The 16187-nt window shown below is 46.1% G+C and overlaps 1 protein-coding gene across 3 annotated transcripts; it reads right to left on the bottom strand.

Annotated features, from left to right (window-relative positions):
• Positions 1-2193: 2193 nt before the first annotated feature.
• Positions 2194-15843, bottom strand: SERPING1 (serpin family G member 1). 3 transcript variants are annotated; one of them, XM_023743122.1, is made up of 8 exons: positions 15790-15843; positions 15244-15318; positions 13282-13804; positions 11398-11532; positions 8548-8751; positions 8214-8353; positions 3786-4005; positions 2194-2705 (listed from the first exon to the last, which is right to left on the bottom strand). In XM_023743122.1, the coding sequence occupies exons 2-8, from the start codon at positions 15292-15294 to the stop codon at positions 2452-2454; spliced, it is 1527 nt and encodes a 508-aa protein (XP_023598890.1). In that variant the 5' UTR covers positions 15295-15318; positions 15790-15843; the 3' UTR covers positions 2194-2451. The 3 variants fall into 3 exon arrangements, with proteins under 3 accessions (XP_023598890.1, XP_023598891.1, XP_004389247.1); XM_023743123.1 differs by having other exon boundaries at positions 15823-15838; XM_004389190.2 differs by lacking the exon at positions 15790-15843 and having other exon boundaries at positions 15244-15421.
• Between the last annotated feature and the right edge of the window lie 344 nt (positions 15844-16187).

Raw genomic sequence — 16187 nt, 5'->3', positions numbered from 1 at the left:
GGTATACAAGACTGGATAGTGTCTTAAGCCAATCTCTTTTGAGATATAAAAGAGAGAAGCGAGCAGAGACACATGGGAACCTCATACCACCAAGAAAGCAGTGCCAGGAGCAGAGTGTGTCCTTTGGATCCAAGGTTCCTGTGCTGAGACACTTGTAGACCAAGGGAAGATTGTGCATCACAAGGACCTTCCTCCAGAGCCAACAGAGACAGAAAGCCTTCTCCTGGAGCTGATGCCCTGAATTTGGACTTGTAGCCTACTAGCCTGTGAGAAAATAAACTTCTCTTTGTTAAAGACATCCACTTGTGGTATTTCTGTTATAGCGGCACTAGATGACTAAGACAGTGCCTGATGCATGGTAATTGCTATTTAATATATGTTGTTGCTGCTGCTGTTGTGGTTCTCAACCTCGGCTAAGGGTTTGTAGGGACCAGGCTGGTTCTGACATAACATGACGCCCAGGTTGGAAGCCTTTCAGAATCTAGGCAGAACCTCAAGATATTGATTTTTGGGAGACAGAGGCTGAGTGAGTGTGAACTATAAAATTTGTTATCAAAGTTTAAATCCCCACTTTAGCTGTTTAAGGGAGCCCTGGTGATGCAATGGTTAAGTGCTCAGCTGCTAACCGGAAGGTCAGCAGTTTGAACCCATCAGCTGCTCTGTGGGAGAAAGATGTGGCAGTCTGCTTGGAAACCCTATGGGGGCGGTTCTACTCTGTCCTATAGGGTCGCTAGGAGTCAGAATGACTCGATGGCAATGTTTGGTTTGGATGTTTAAGAATAAAATTAAACCAGTTGCTGTTCAGTTGATTCTGGCTCATGGCGACCCCATGTGTTTCAGAGTAGAATTGTACTTCATAGGGTTTTCAATGGCTGTGATCTTTTTGGAAGTAGATCACCAGGCCTTTCTGCCAAGGTGCCTCTGGGTGGATTTGAACTGCCAACCTTTCGGTTAGCAGCGGATTGCTTAACCATGTGCACCACCCGGGGAGTCCCAAAGAATAAAATTACCTTGAAGAAAATGGAATTTGGGACCAGCAAAAAAGCATCAGAGGAAGGACAAGTGTCCAAAAGGCTATGCAGGACAAAGCTTCAACAGTGACACCATGTGGCAGCAAAGACTAACTGCAGTGAAACCTTAATCAGTTCTTTCTCAGAACTAACCCGACCAAACTCGTGTGTAGTAGCTGTAGTTGAGGATAGGAAGCAGATCCCTGGAATTGGGTCAGCTGACCCTGAGTGGGAGTTCTGATAATTAGGGGCCTGCGGTTCACCATGGCCTCATGGTTGGTGGGGATCTATAATGCAAGTGAGCACATAAACCTTTGCAGGATCTTTACAGATAGGGATAGTGATGAATGAATTGCATGATGTTGTTAGGTGCTACTGAGTTGGCTCCAACTCACAGCAACCTTACGTATTACAGAACAAAACGTTGCCCAGTCCTGTGCCATCCTCATGATTGTTAGTATGTTTGAGTCCACGTTGCAGCTGTTTTGTCAACCCATCTTACACAGAGTTTCCCTCATTTTCACTGACCCTTTACTTTACCAAACGTGAAGTCTTTTTTTAGTGATTGGTCTTTCCTGATGACATGTCTAAAGTACGCGAGCCGAAGTCTCACCATCCTCGCTTCTAAGAAGCATGCTGGTTGTATTTCTTCTGAGATAGATTTGTTCCTTCTTCTGGCATTCCGTGGTACATGCAGTATTCTTTGCCACTCTCTGCATTGTAACTTTTGTCATCCTTTCCTTCTCTAACCTTGGGTTTGGCCAATAGGCAATGGTAAGTTGATTCAAGCAGAGATGTGAAAAAGAATCGGCACATTTTTTTTCTCCTCTCCTGAAACCTTGCCACCTCCATGAGAACAAGCACAGGCTTGCCTGCTGGAGAGATGTGGGAGACACGGGGAGCAGAGCAAAGTAGTCCCAGCTGAGCCTATCTTAGACCAGTCATCCCCCAAGCAAACCATCAGCCATTACAGATGCATGAACAAGCCCACCAAGATCAGCCAGATCCAGCCCAGACCAGCAAGACAACCCAGCCAACCCAGAAACTTATGTGAAACAGTAAATGGTTGCTGTCTTAAGCCACTTAGTTTGGAGTGACTTGTTACACGGTAATAGCTAACTGATACAAGGACCACCAGTAGACCTCGTCCTCTAATACTGAGGCAGACAGTATGGAAAGGCAAATGAGAGGAAGCCATGGTCTGCCAGGTTTTATTTATAGTTTGGTGAACCTGAACCAGAAAAAGCTGCAGAATGGTTTGGTGAGCGTGACATAGCCTTGGCGAGGGAATGACAGAAGCAGGTCCCTTCACCAGACCTGAGAGAGCCCTTCACGTGGCGGACAGATGACACCAGAGGCGGGAGGCAGCTGGGGGCAAGTCCAGGTAGCAGCGGAGCTGAGGCTTGAAGGGCAGGGCTCTTAACTTGGCTCCCTGAAGGTCTCAGGCCCGGGGGTCATACACCCGGCCCATGAAGACCGGGAACCTGTGTTGCTGGTCCCAGAGCACGAAGAGGAAGGGCTGTGTCACTTCAAAGATCATCAAGGTGCGGGCCACAGAGATGCTGGAGGCTGCAGCTGCCTCCACCCCCGACTCCGTCAGCTCCAGCATGGTCTGGTGCTGCATCGCTGACACCTGAAGATCTTGTTCCTTCGTCAGCCCGCACAGGTTGAGGTCGAAAATAAAGTCAAAGAATTCTAGGGCATAACCAGAGGAAAACAAAGGGTCAGTGACCAGCTGGAGACCCTCAGCTGCTGCCTGCAGGGGACATTTGTCCTGGATGGTCTAGGCTAGTCCCGATGCTCTTCCTCCTTCTTCCCTTGCTTGCTGTTGTTGTTGGATGCCCCATAGTGTTTTCTAGGATGTAATCTTTACATGAGCAGATCGCCAGGTCTTTCTCCTATGGAGCTGCTAGTGGGTTTGCACCACCGACCTTTTAGTTAGCAGCCAATCACTTAACCACTGGGCCACCAAGGCTTATCAGATTATATATCTGGTCTGGTTATGGGATCCTCTCTCAGTGGGCCCATCTTCATTCCAACCACCACTCTCTCTCAAGAGGTGAGAGGCCTTGCCTCCCCACTCCCACCAAAACCCTGAGATATGATATCATTTCCTCCTTGCCTCCAAGGACATTGGAAGTGAGGTCATATAGCAGAACGCGGTCACGTTACAAAATGAGATCACATACAAGGATGTGATGTCATATACTAGGAATGAGATTGTGTATCAGGAGGTCCGGTTCTGTAACAGGACATGGAGTGTAGTATCTAGACATGAAGTCAGATATCAGAAAGCGAGGTGAAAGGTTAGGAAATGGGATCTCTGTGTTCTTCCTAAACCGAGAAGCTTCCAGAGGCTCTTACCCAGGTAGCTTCTTGCGTGTTCCATGGGGTGGTTGATTGCTGTGGAAAGTCTCTGGGGAAGGAGTGTCCACAACTCACCTTGGCCACCTACTTGTCCCAGTGTCTATGTCACAGTGAACCATAATGGAAATAGTTGAGAGAACTGGAGACATGGATTCGTGTTCTGGTTCACCTCTAAGGGTAATTCTCAACTCAAGGGAACTCGGGCAAGTCAGACAAACTTTCTAAGCCTCAGTTTCCTCAATGACCCCATTGGATAATGGCACCTGCCTCTCTAACTCACAGGGTTGAGAGACAGACAGCCTGAGATTATGGATGTCAAAAGTACTCTAGAAAATGCTGACTACATTTTAGGGACCTCCCTTTGTCCCCTGACGGGCTGGGCAGTGAGCCCCGGCTGCCAGGGCTCACCCATCTTCTCCATGATTCCCAGCATGTCCTGGTTGCTCTTCACTTTGACACGGGGGATCATCAGAAGAGTAGGCTGGAACTTGATCATCTCCAGCTTCCTCAAAACGGCCTTGAAGACGGTGGGGTTAAGGGCTTTCTCCATGTCTTCAAGGCGGTGTTTCACATGCTGGGGAACTAGGATCACCAAGCTCAGGTTGTGGGAGAGCTGCAGCCGCCCCACCTGGAGAGCAAGAGACATACCTTGTCAGTTTTTCCATCCTGGCTGTCTCCTGGCCCCTGCCCTCTGTGTCTCAAAGCTGTCCTTCAGTCTAGCTGCTACAGTCTATACTGTTCAGCAGCCAATCCTAGGCTCCCAGGCTGTGCTAATGGGGATGCCAGCTGGGTGAACAGTGGTGGTCTAACTCGGTGCTGGTGAGATGCAGAGGAATGGGCACAAGTTTCTGATCACACAGGCCTAAGAGCACACCCTGACTCCACCAATGACTTGCCAGTTGTTGCCATTTGCCATGGAGTTTATTCTGACTCATGGCGGCTCCATGTATGTCAGAGGAGAACTGTGCTCCATAGGGTTGTCAATGGCTGATTTTTCAGAAGTAGGTTGCCAGGCCTCTGGGTATACTGGAAACACCAACCTTTTGGTTAGTAGCTGAGAGCACTAACCAGCCACGATATTGGCAAGTGATTTGATCTTAATGAGCACCATCCCTTCCTCCCAAGGGTGTGTGCATAAAGTATGCCATGTGCATAATATACCAGCAGAGTTACCAGGCCAGTTCCTTTAAAAACCGTTGATTGCTCTTAACTGCCATGAGATTAAGTGTAAATCTCTTAGTGTGGCATTCAAGACTATCCTAGCCTATCTTTCCAGCTTGCCATTAGAAGGACTTTCAACTAATGGTCAGACAAAGTAGGTCAAAGGGGACTAATAGAGTGGTTCTCAACCCAGGGAGAATTTGCAGCTCAGCAAACATCTGGTAATGACTGGAGACATTTTGGTTGTTACAGCCGGGTATATATGTGGGGGCTGGGGGAGATGCTACTGGCATCTAGTGGGTAGAAGCCAGGGATGCTACTAAACATTCTAGAATGCACAGGACAGCTCTTACACAACAAAGAACTATGTAGTCCAAAATGTCAGTAATGCCGAGCTTGAGAAACCCTAGTCTAACAGGGTAGAAGAGACTATCATTAAAATGGCATTATAGTTAAGGTTGAAAGAGGCGGGACAAGAAGAATCTAGAAGAATGCAGAATTCAATTGGGCAATAAAGAAATTAACTGAAACCAATCAACTGTTGGAACTTGAAAAAATAGTTCAGAAGAAGTAGCCTATACACCAATATCATCTGAAGAGTGTGAACACGGGGTTCCTGTTGACATAGGCCCCAAATAGTGTAGACTTACCCGGGAAGTACATAGACTTCAAGTCCTGTATACAGACCTTAAATCTCTGATCAATAAATTACCATGTTGTGGTCTTGATTTTGAAGCCAGTAACTTCAGCATACCTGAGATGGTAAATCTAACTGTTTTAGTTGGGTAAATATCCCTAAGCTCTGCAACCCCCGAGACTACGGCCCCCGGATACTCTGCTAACTCAGAATTGAAACCACTCCTGGAGCCCACTTTTCAGACAAAGATTAGAGAGGCCTATAAAACAAACAATAACACATGTGAGGAACGTGCTTCTTAGTTCAATCAAATATACGAGATCAAAGGGGCAATTCCTGCCCAAAAGCAAGACAAGAAGGCAGGAAGAGACAGGAACTGGACGAATGGACACAGGGAACCTGGGATGGAAAGGAGTGTTGTCACATTGTGGGGATTGCAACTAATGTCACAAAACAGTATGTGTGTAAATTTTTGAATGAGAAACAAATTTGAGCTGTAAACTTTCACCTAAAGCACAATGAAATTTAAAAAATATCCTTAAGCTCCAAGAAGGGTTAGAATTAAATATGGAAATGGCAAAGTAAACCAACTCCATAATATTACCACTGGGTGTTAAGTTCAGGGTAATCAGTATATTTGTTATTTAAAACAGTGTTTATAATTTTTAAGAGAATCTGACATGCTAGTTTTATACTTTTAAGCTAAAAATTATAGGATAATTCCACTAACATTAAGAATGATATTGGGATATAGAATGGAAGTTGATTTACTTTCAAATTTAATTTAATTTTAAAATGGGCTTTAGGTGTTTAGGAAGATGGTCTAGCAAGGTTGTAATTTCCCCATTAAGTATTTAACATGCCTAAAAAGAAAATCAAGCATATCAAATTTATAAAGGGAGCTTGAAATGCTTATAGAAATATTAACTAAGATTGTAAATGGAATAATTGGCTTAAAGGAATTTAATCTATTCAATATGATTTAATTAATTAAAGAACAATAGAAAGTTGGAGCAAAACAAAAATTGCTCTATTATAAATAGGGTAGTGAGTTTAACTTAAAATTAAAAGGCTTAAGTAAAACTTTGATTTTAAATTTATAACATTAATATATTGAACATTTGTTTAAAACCCAATGAATGGCCTCCATGAACAAATGCCTCCTTTGCCATGAGACCAGAAGAACTGGATGGTGCCCAGCTACCATTACTCTGAACATTTTGATCAAAGATTCCATAGAAGAATCCTGATCAAAAGGGGGAAAATGTGGAACAGAATCTAAAATTCTCATAGACTCTAGATTTTCTGGAGCCATGGAGGTTGGATGAACCCCTGAAACTACTGCCCTGAGATAATCTTTAAACATTGAACCAAAAATATCCCCTAAAGTCTTCTTAAAACCAAACAATAAAGAATGTCTGCCTTGAGCATTGTGCTCTTTCAAGGTCTATCTATATGGGATCAAACTGACAACAGCAACTCGAAAGATTAGATAGGAAACTTCAGGGGCAGTGAGTTTATGGTAATAGGGGAGGAACAACTCAGAAAAGGAGGGTAAGAATGTCTGCACATCTAGAAGAATGTAATCAACGTCACTGAATTGTACACGTAGAAACTGTTGAATTGGTGTATGTTCTGCTGTGTACATTCTCTACAACAAAAACAAAACATGTTTTTTAAAAAATCTAATGAAAACAAACAACAATAACAAAAAACAACCCAATCAACTTTAGTCTTTTTTATGCATAAAACTCCTCCTTTGGTGTTAAAAAACTTCACCTTGATACCCTCTTCCATCTACTCTAAATTAGAGTGACGTCCTCAACATGCCATATATTTGTTCACTTACTCAGCCAACATTTAATGAGCACCTACCATATGTGGCATTGTTCTAGGTACTGGGGATACAGTAGGAAATAAGACAGGCAAGGTCCCTGTTCCCAAAGCAAGAGACAATATCAGGGAGATAGATAATACTGTAAGCAAATAAACAACAGAATTTCAGATAGTGATAAGTACCATCAATATTATAAAACAGGGCAATGGTACAGGGTGGGGAAGAGGCTATTTAAGGGGGGAAACAAGGATTCTTTACCAAAGTGACCTCTGAGCTGAGACCTGAATGACCAGAAAGAACAAGTTATGAGAAAATCTGAGTGAACAGGGGTCCAGGCAGAAGGAAAACCTCCCAAGATGGGAATAAGCTCCCATGTTCTAAGAACAGATCCTATACTTCCCAGCCTAGTATTGAATCATTGGGTGTCTCCCATTGTTTTCTATCTCACAGGTCTGTGTTTTTTTTTTCCTAACAAGATAGACCCCAGCTAGCGGATGCACAGGAGAAATACCTAGTGAGCTGCTCTTGTAAAAATTACAGCCTAGAAAAGCCAATAGGGCAGTTCTACTTTATCATGTGGAGTTGCTATGAGTCAAAAACTGACTCAACACGCCCAACAACAAAAACAACAAGATAGAAAGGTCTGGTCACTGGACATGAGATGGTTTACTAACTAGAATCCTCTGGGTTCCATACTGTCTTTCCTCCCTCTCTATCCATTGACATTACATTGCCCAATTTCTCCTAAGGAGCTTAAGCCATTTAACACATGTGCACACATGTACATACCACATAAAAGCACATACATAGTTGTACTCATATATCTGTGCACATACATATATATGCTATACACAAGTATACATCCTCACAAGACTTACCAAGCCACCAAGGGCTGCTGATGGGTTGACCAGAAAGAGAAACAGAGGCACAGAATAGGACTATAACTCACTTCTTGCTATTAGATGTAGTAGAGATGGATGAAGAAACTTTAGAATCCTGCCTTCTAGCCTAAAACACACAATGCCTGCCTCAGCCAAAACTGAAGAGAGGAGAGGTACGAAAGATAGGGTGCAAAGATAGATGGAAGGAGTAGAAGTGATGAATTCGTAAGGGTGGACCCAAAAAGGATGGGTCATAGCACAAAATAAATCAGGATACTCAGGAGGCTCTGAATCAGGAGTGGGAAGGGCCAAGAACTGACCTTGGCCTTCAAAGTCGGGTCGGTGAAATGGGCCACAGGGTACTTCTTGCTAGTCATCATGGGTACTTTTATCTCAGAGGATTTGAAGTAAAAGGGCTCCATCCTGGTTTTTTTATGATCAAATGTTGTCTTCCACTTGGCTAGAGGAAAGAGAAAGGGGGAGGGTGGCTCCAATGCAGGTGGGGTAAGGATGAAGAGAAGCTAAAAGCCCTGTTGGCAAGGGCTGGGGCTGGTACATCGGGATCCAGTTGTGGAACTCGGATTGGGCGGGCTCTGTGGCCAGGAGGGGAGGAAGAACCCAGAATGGGAAGACTACCTGATTGAGGGTCCTTACCACTCAGGTAGATAGCGTTGAGAAGGACAAGGCGAGTGTCGGAGGGCAGGCTGTCCAGCAGCTGGCTGATCTTGTTGTTGGTCTTCTTAGCCACCCAGGTATTGATGAGCTCTAGGTTGGCATCGCTGTTGTTGCTCAGGACTCTGGGGCTGCTGCCATACAGGCTCTGAGAGGCATTCACAAAGGCATCTCTTATGGCCAGGTCTGTGGGGCAGGTCAAGAGAAGGAAGCATAAGTCCCCTGAACACCCCCTCCCCTTTCAAGAGCAGGTTTTGAGTGAGCGTGCTCCCAATAGCTCTTCTCACACATTCCAATGAACACAGCATGTTGGAGCCAGGGGTCCAGCTCCCTTTTAAAGGTGGAGTAAATGTGGCCCAAAGAAAGCAAACCCTGGTCTAAGAGCAGAAGAGCTGGGTCCTAGATCCTCAATACCTCTACCTGTCATGTGACCTTGGCTTGGCACAAGATAACTTGCTGAGATACTGACTTCCATTTGCCTCCCTGTGTTTCTCTCTTTTCTTCCCTTAATCCAGCAAGGAACAGACTCTGTGCTTCCTGCTTTTGTTCTCCAAAGCCCAAGTCCACTGAGAAAAACAGTGTTTGAAAGATAAATTTTTCCTGGCTTTGTGATGCTGAGGTACAGCGTAAGATCCCAGAACCTTGGCACAAGTCCAGGGTGGGTGTGGGGATGAGAGGGGGGCAGGAAATCCTAAATAACGAATGCAGCTGAATTTCCCAACAATCCAGCAAGACCAAGGATAAAGCTGACATAGCAAACAAGTCAATGCAATGCTGCTTGCACACCTCTGAGCCACATTTTCCCTATCTCTAAAAAGAGGGTGTTATGCATGCCACAACATGGAGGAACCCTGAGAACATTATGCTGAGTGAAATAAATCACTCCCAAAAGGACAAATACGGTATGATCTCACATATATGAAATAAGTAAGTATATAGGAACCAATGATTACCAGGGGTGGGAGGGAAGGGACAGAGGGAGTTTTTCGCTTAGGGGGCACTGAGTTTATGTTAATGGTGATGGAATATTTTGGAAACAGATAGTGATAGTAGCGGCACAACATGAAAAGCGTGATCCATGTCATTGAATTGTAAATGTGGAAGTTGTGTCAGCCAATGTTTTGGTATATATATTTTCAGCACAATAAAAAAAAAAAAAAAAAGAGGGTGACGATGATGGGGCTGATAGGTGACTTTTTCCGGCTCTTCTGTTCCCTTCCTTCCTTTTTTTTTGGCTTCTCTGTATTTTCTGCTTTTCACAACAAATATCGCTTTTAGAGTTAAAAAAAGAGGCATTTTTTTTTCCTTTTTTTAAAAAAGGGGGTGTTATGAATTGAATTGTGTCCCTCCAAAATATGTGTTAGAATCCTAAACCCTATACTTGTGGATATAATCCTATTTGGAAACAGGGTTTTCTTTGTTACGTTAATGAGACCACAACAGTGTAACCCCAAACCGAAACTTCCCCACTGCCAGCAAGTTGATTCCACTCATAGATTCACAGCAAGTGAATAGGGTTTCCAAGAAGCGGCTGGTGGATTTGAACTGCCAGCCTTTGGATTAGCAGCCTGAGCTCTTAACCACTGCACCATCACGGCTCCCATCAGTGTGTGTCCTAAATCTAATCACTTCTGAATTGTAAGGATCAGCATAGACACAACCAGCAAGCACATACTCGGGAACCCCTGACAGATGCCACGTGAAGATCTCCAAGGAACCGAGGAATGCTGAGGCTGAAAGATACAAGGATCTTCCCCTGGTGCCCTGAATTCAAACTTCTAAGTCTCCTAAACAGTGAGAAAATCAAGTTCTGTTCTTTAAAACCACCCGCTCATGGTATTTCTGCTACAGCAGCACTAGCGAACTAAGAGAGGGGGTTAGGCTAGATCGGTGTTTTGCAAACCTTTTTAGGCAGCAGAAATGGGTTTTCAAATAAAGTAATCTCTGAAGTCCACAATATAAAATGGCTCTGGTGGAGGCTGGGTAGGGACTCAGGTCCCAGCTGGCTCCACCTACCTGTTAGGGGAAGTGGTACCACACTCCCCATCACTCAGCCTCCCTGACCTCCCCTCCCCCACCACTCAGTGACCCTTGAAACAGCTCTGCAGAACTCTAGGACTCTGAGGGACGAAGTTCGAAAACAACTGCACTAAATCATTTTGGAAGTTTATTATTTGTTGCTATTACAATTATTACCTAGTTACTAAAGGGATACATGTAAAGGATAACGAATTCAAATAACACAAAAGTACAAAGAATAAGAGTCCTGAGACTACCCTGATCCAAAGATTAGCAAGTTTTTTGGGTTTTTTTGGCCTATTTTGTGTTTATACCTCTAGAGCCTTCTAGCCCTTTTTATGAATCCATCAAACAACCAAACCCACTGCCGTCAAGCCTATTCCGACTCATGGCAACCCCATGCGTTGTAACGTAGAACTGCTCCATAGGGTCTTCTTGGCTGTAATCTTTAAGGAAGCAAACTGCCAGGTCTTTCTTCCACAGAGCAGCTGGGTGGGCTTGAACCACCCACCTTTAGGTCAGTAGTCAAGCACAAACTGTTTGCGACACCCAAGGACCTTATAAATGCGTAAGTACCTTCTCATTCTAAAATGAGTTGATGAATATAAACGACTTGCCAAGGTCTCCACAGGAGAATTATGCTGCTAAGACCCTCACTTGCTCTGCACTCTATCCCTGAAGTTCTATGTTCTAGCTCCAACTTTCCCTCTGTTCTCTCTTTCACTGATGCTGAGCACCCCCACTTACCACCCGCGTCCCAAGAATCCTCTCAGGACCCTTCTTAGCAGCTACTGACCCTCCCCTGGCACTTACCTGGGGTGTGGAAGATCTGAGAGGCTGAAGTGACACCTTTGGAGGTGAAGGCCTTCAGGGCCTGGTGGACACAGGGAAAGTCCTTGGGGTAAGAGAGGACGCTCTCCAGGTTTCTCTTGGTGCTGTCCCCAGCCCCTACAACAAAGGACCAACATGAGGGGCCACTGCAGGAGGAATGGGGGACCTGCCTTTTGGGAGTAGGGCTGAATGAAGGTCCAAGTTGGAATGGAGAGTTATTCCCTGCTATGGAGACAGTAAGCATCAGAGCCAGAAGCATCTTTTTTGGAAGACAATAGATATGTCAGAAATAGAGGGGTGGGGTAATTATGAACAATCACAGAGCTAGGTTTTTCCAGGGCTTTGAATACTTTCCTCTCCCATTTTGTTGCCTATTTCAATCACACTCATCTTAGAAAGCCTGGCCCAATCACTTGCTGTTCCACATTAACTGGTTTCTACTTGGGTTGGGTTTACAAAAGCTCACACTATAGGCAGGGACACTCAATCACTATTCAGAGGAGAAATCAGAGAATCATAAAAGAGGATGTTCAATATCCTCTCAGTTAACCATTCATTATTAAGTACTTATTGTACACATCTTCCACGCAGTAATAGCTAACATATATTGTGCACTTACTGTGTTCCAGGCATCATATGAGCTTCTCCCATATTATCTCATTGAATCTTCACAATAACCCTTTTAGATAGGGACAGTGACTATTCCCATTATACAGATGAGGAAACTGAGGTTTAAGAGATTAAGGAAATTGCTCAATTTAAGGTCACACAGCTAGTAAGTGGAGTATGGAGACAGGATACGAAGCCCTGTATTTTGGTCAATAAAGAAATTAACTGAAACCAAGCAACTGAAATTTGCCTCCCAGGGGACATCTGGCAATGTCTGGAGACATTTTGGTTGTCACAACTGGGGTGGGGTGGGGTGTTACTGGCATCTAGTGGGTAGAGGACAGGGATTCTGGGATTCTGGAACTTCAGAAGAAAAGTTTTTAACTTTTCACTGTACTGTCTCTAGCAGCCTTCCTGGATTTTGCCCTTGGGAGTGATAGCTCTCTCCACTGCTTGTAGCAATTTGTTTGTGCCATTCCTGGAGTAATTACCTCAAGGGACTTGACAGTGCTCCCTCAGGGAAAGCACAGGGATCAACATTTATTGACTTCCCATGGAGTCAGGCACCAGACTATCTACTTCTCAACAATTTTTTTGAGGTAGATATCACCATCTCCATTTTACATGAGGACTCAGGCTCAGAGAGGTTACGTGATCTACTCAAGGTCACACAGCTAGAAAGCAGCATTGCCAAGATTCTCTGATGGTTTCATCTCCCTTATCACCCAACCCTGAACATGGTTGGTGGCTGGGACCTTGTTTTATATGTTCTTTTATAATCCACAGAGTTTTATAAGCAATTTCTTAGTTATTTACCAGCTGCCATCAAGTCAGTGCTGATTCATGATGACCGCATGTGTATCAAAGTAGAACTGTGCTCTATAAGTTTTCAGAGGCTGACTTTTCAGAAGTAGATTGCCAGACCTTTCTTTCCACGTGGCTCTGAGTAGACTCAGACCCTGAACCTTTCAGTTAGCAGCTGAGCCAACCATTTGTACTACCCAGGGAACTTACAAGCAATACCAAACAAAACCAAACCCTGTTGCTGTTGAGTCGATTCCGACTCACATTAACTCAGATTAAATCATTATTAAATGAGGGAATGAATGAATGTTCAAGAATGAAGTTACCCTCCCATACGTAGCTCATTTTTACAGCTTCCTCCCAGGAGCACAGGCTTGCAGAAGGGTTCTGGGTTGGTGGTCCTAATGGGGATGTCCAGCGTATGAACTGGAGAGAATTCTGTCTGGTTCTTACCAAGCAGGACCTGAGTGAGGAGGCTGGCAATGCTGAACGGGGAAAAGGCCATGTTGGTCTCAGCCTTCTTCACCTCTGAGAAGGCGCGGTGGAGCTTCAAGGAGAAATCTGTCAAAGCCTCTGCCAACATATCCTCCGCTGCATTAATCTCCAAATCAGAACAGGAAGTGATGGGCTCTGGGCAGAAGGGCTCAGTAGGGGGCTGGGTGGGAGAATCTGTGGGGGGCTGGGTAGTTGGTTGGGTTGTGGGTTGGGAGGTGGGTTGGGAGGTGGGTTGGGAGGTGGGTTGGGAGGTGGGTTGAGAGGTGGGTTGAGAGGTGGGTTGAGAGGTGGGTTGAGAGGTGGGTTGAGTGGTAGGTTGAGTGGTAGGTTGGGTGGTTGTTAGCAAGGCAGACGAGTTCACAGTGTGTTGAATGGTTAGATTTCTGGGGATATCTGCTTCTGCATTGTCTTCTATCTTTCTCTCTTGTAAGCTCTTCATGGGTCTGTGGCTGGTATCATCCAGATCTGAGGAGGCTCCATCCTGTGGTTCAAGAAACTGAGTTTCATTTTTCTTTTTATGAGGCATATAATCACTCAAAGCAGGAAAACAGAGTGAGGAGATATAAAATGTCCTATACCACAGTAATTCCTGGGAAAGCCTGGTGGGTGAACAATTAGTCCTGGGCCCCCACCACTAATTCCTTCAGAGAGAGGGTAATAGAGAGGCACTGAGGCAGGGATGAGGAAGCCCTGGTGGCGTAGTGGTTAAGAGCTACAGCTGCTAACCAAGAGGTCAGCAGTTTGAATCCACCAGCTGCTCCTTGGAAATCCTATGGGGGAGCTATACTCTGTACTATAGGGTCACTATGAGTCGGAATTGACTCGATAGCAATGGGCTGGTTGGTTGAGGCAGGGATATTCTCTGTAGAAGTGAGGGATAGGCAGGGATTCTGTTATTTCTAATCAACTACTGCCACATAGAAAGTTGTCTCCCAAGCACTGAAGCTGAGTATCAAATGCCATTTATCCAAGTTCTTGTAACTTCTTTAAATACCTGCTTGTCTTGATTCAACCCGCCTGGTCCATACAGACATTTTAGCTTGTGCTCATTGGTTTATAACAGTGTTTTTTCACATTTTGGGTTGTGACTCATTAGTGGGTATTGAAAACAATCTGCCTTTCAAAAAGGAAGGAGGAAGGAAGGAAGGGAAATAGTACAGACCAGTGATTCTCAGTTGGGAGGGGGATTGCCCCCCAGGTGATATGTGTTAAGGTCTGGAGGCATTTTTGGCTGTCATACTGGGTAGAGTGCTATTGGAATCTAGTGCATGGAGGTCAGAGATACTCACAAATACTCTACAATGTACAGGACAGTCCCTCATAGCAAAGAATTATCCAGCCACAAATGTCAATGGTACCCGGGCTGAGAAACCATGGTTATCCCCATTTCTCAGATGAAGAAACTGATGCTCAGACATATTAAATAATCAGCCCAGGGTCTCACAGAAGTGGGAGGAAAAGATAGGAGTGAAACCAAGGTCTCCGAATCCAGATTCCTCTCCCATAACTACACCATCTGTTGAAGGTCAAGGGGCACACACACACACACACCCACACCCACACCCACACCCACACCCACACCCACACACACACACCCATACCCACCCACAAGCTGGCCACTTCCTTGCCGTGTTTGAGCAACCCTTTTCGGTGGACAGGGTGGCGTCTGGGTACTCTCTATAAGTCAGGACAAGCAGGCTCGGAGAGGTGACTTGCTCAGTGCCACATGTCGCGCCTGGATTAGAACCTGTATCTAATTCAAGTCCAGAGCTCTTGCCCCGCTTTAGGAATGCTGCCCCGAGGACCAGGGCTGACTTGCCGAGCACAGAGAGCAGTTCTCTTCACTCCCTGGAGCCTTAAGGGTTAATCCTCAGCCCCCTCCCTCCCGCCCCGCCCACACCCCAGGAAGGGGCCACTTACCCGAGCCAGCAGCAGCAGCAGGAGGGTCAGCGGGGTCAGCCTGGAGGCCATCTGGGCGGCGACGTCAGCGGGGACCTGCCGAGGGAGCCGGCGTCGGAGCCGGCTTGGAACTCGGGAGCCCAGGAGCCCCCACTCCACCGCGGGCCCGCCCCCATTCCGTTCCCAGCACTGGCCCCCCTCAGCGAGCTCCCCCTGCTCTTCCTGGGGCCACCTTCTCCCTGGCTCCTCCCCCTGTTTTGTTTACCCCCCCAAACCGCGCCCTTTCCCGGCACCCGCTGGCCTTCCTTCCCCCACCCCCACTAACCTCCACCAACCCCCGGCCCGGGTCTTTGTCCATCTGTTCAATCTTAGGGGTCCCGCTTTAGCCAAACAATGAGGCCAGAGGCTGGAGGAGGAGGGGAGGTGCAAAGGGGGCTGGGGACAACAGCCCCAGGGAAGGAGGGGGGGAGGAGGAGGAGGAGGCAAAAGTCTCAAGTGGAAGCTAGCTGCTGAGATGAAAGTCAGCAGGGAGAGAAAGAAGGCGGCAGAAGACCCCCCCACACACACCTCTTCACTGTGAGCTCCCTGCCAGCGCCAAACCTGCTTCCAACTCCTGGTCAGTGGTTAGCCTCCGTGTAGACTGCGTGGATAGTCCCGCGGGGTCAGCGAGGGTGGGGTGTGTGAGCTGGGGTGGGGGGGAGGTCAGTCTTAGCTATTGGCTGGCCTAGGACACTGCCCAGTTACAAATTAAGGATGATTGATCGCTGGTGTGAATTCCCGTAAATCAGGGTGGGATGGACCAGGATTACTTGGTCCTGGTTTGTGGGCCTGGCCAGGGACTTAGCCCAAAGCCCCATGGGAGCGGAGTGAGGAAACTTGGGTGCAGTTCTCAGCCATACACAAACCAGAGAGTCCTCTCCCACTTCCCCCTTGCAGGGCTTCATGGGTCATGGTAAAAGCAGGGA

The sequence above is a fragment of the Trichechus manatus genome, unplaced genomic scaffold (assembly GCF_000243295.1).
Source record: "Trichechus manatus latirostris isolate Lorelei unplaced genomic scaffold, TriManLat1.0 scaffold00236, whole genome shotgun sequence".
In the NCBI taxonomy this organism is placed as follows: Eukaryota; Metazoa; Chordata; class Mammalia; order Sirenia; family Trichechidae; genus Trichechus; species Trichechus manatus.
Note: the sequence above shows the minus strand (reverse complement) of the source record. Positions and strands in the feature narration are given on the sequence as shown.

Coding starts and splice junctions, on each gene's coding strand:
- SERPING1 (XM_023743122.1), bottom strand. CDS start 15,294: ATGGCCTCCAGGCTGACCCCGCTGACCCTCCTGCTGCTGCTGCTGGCT. Junction 11,533..13,281: donor CCTCACTCAGGTCCTGCTTG/GTAAGAACCAGA, acceptor CCTTTGTTGTAG/GGGCTGGGGACAGCACCAAG. Junction 2,706..3,785: donor GGGAATCATGGAGAAGATGG/GTGAGCCCTGGC, acceptor GTTATGCCCTAG/AATTCTTTGACTTTATTTTC.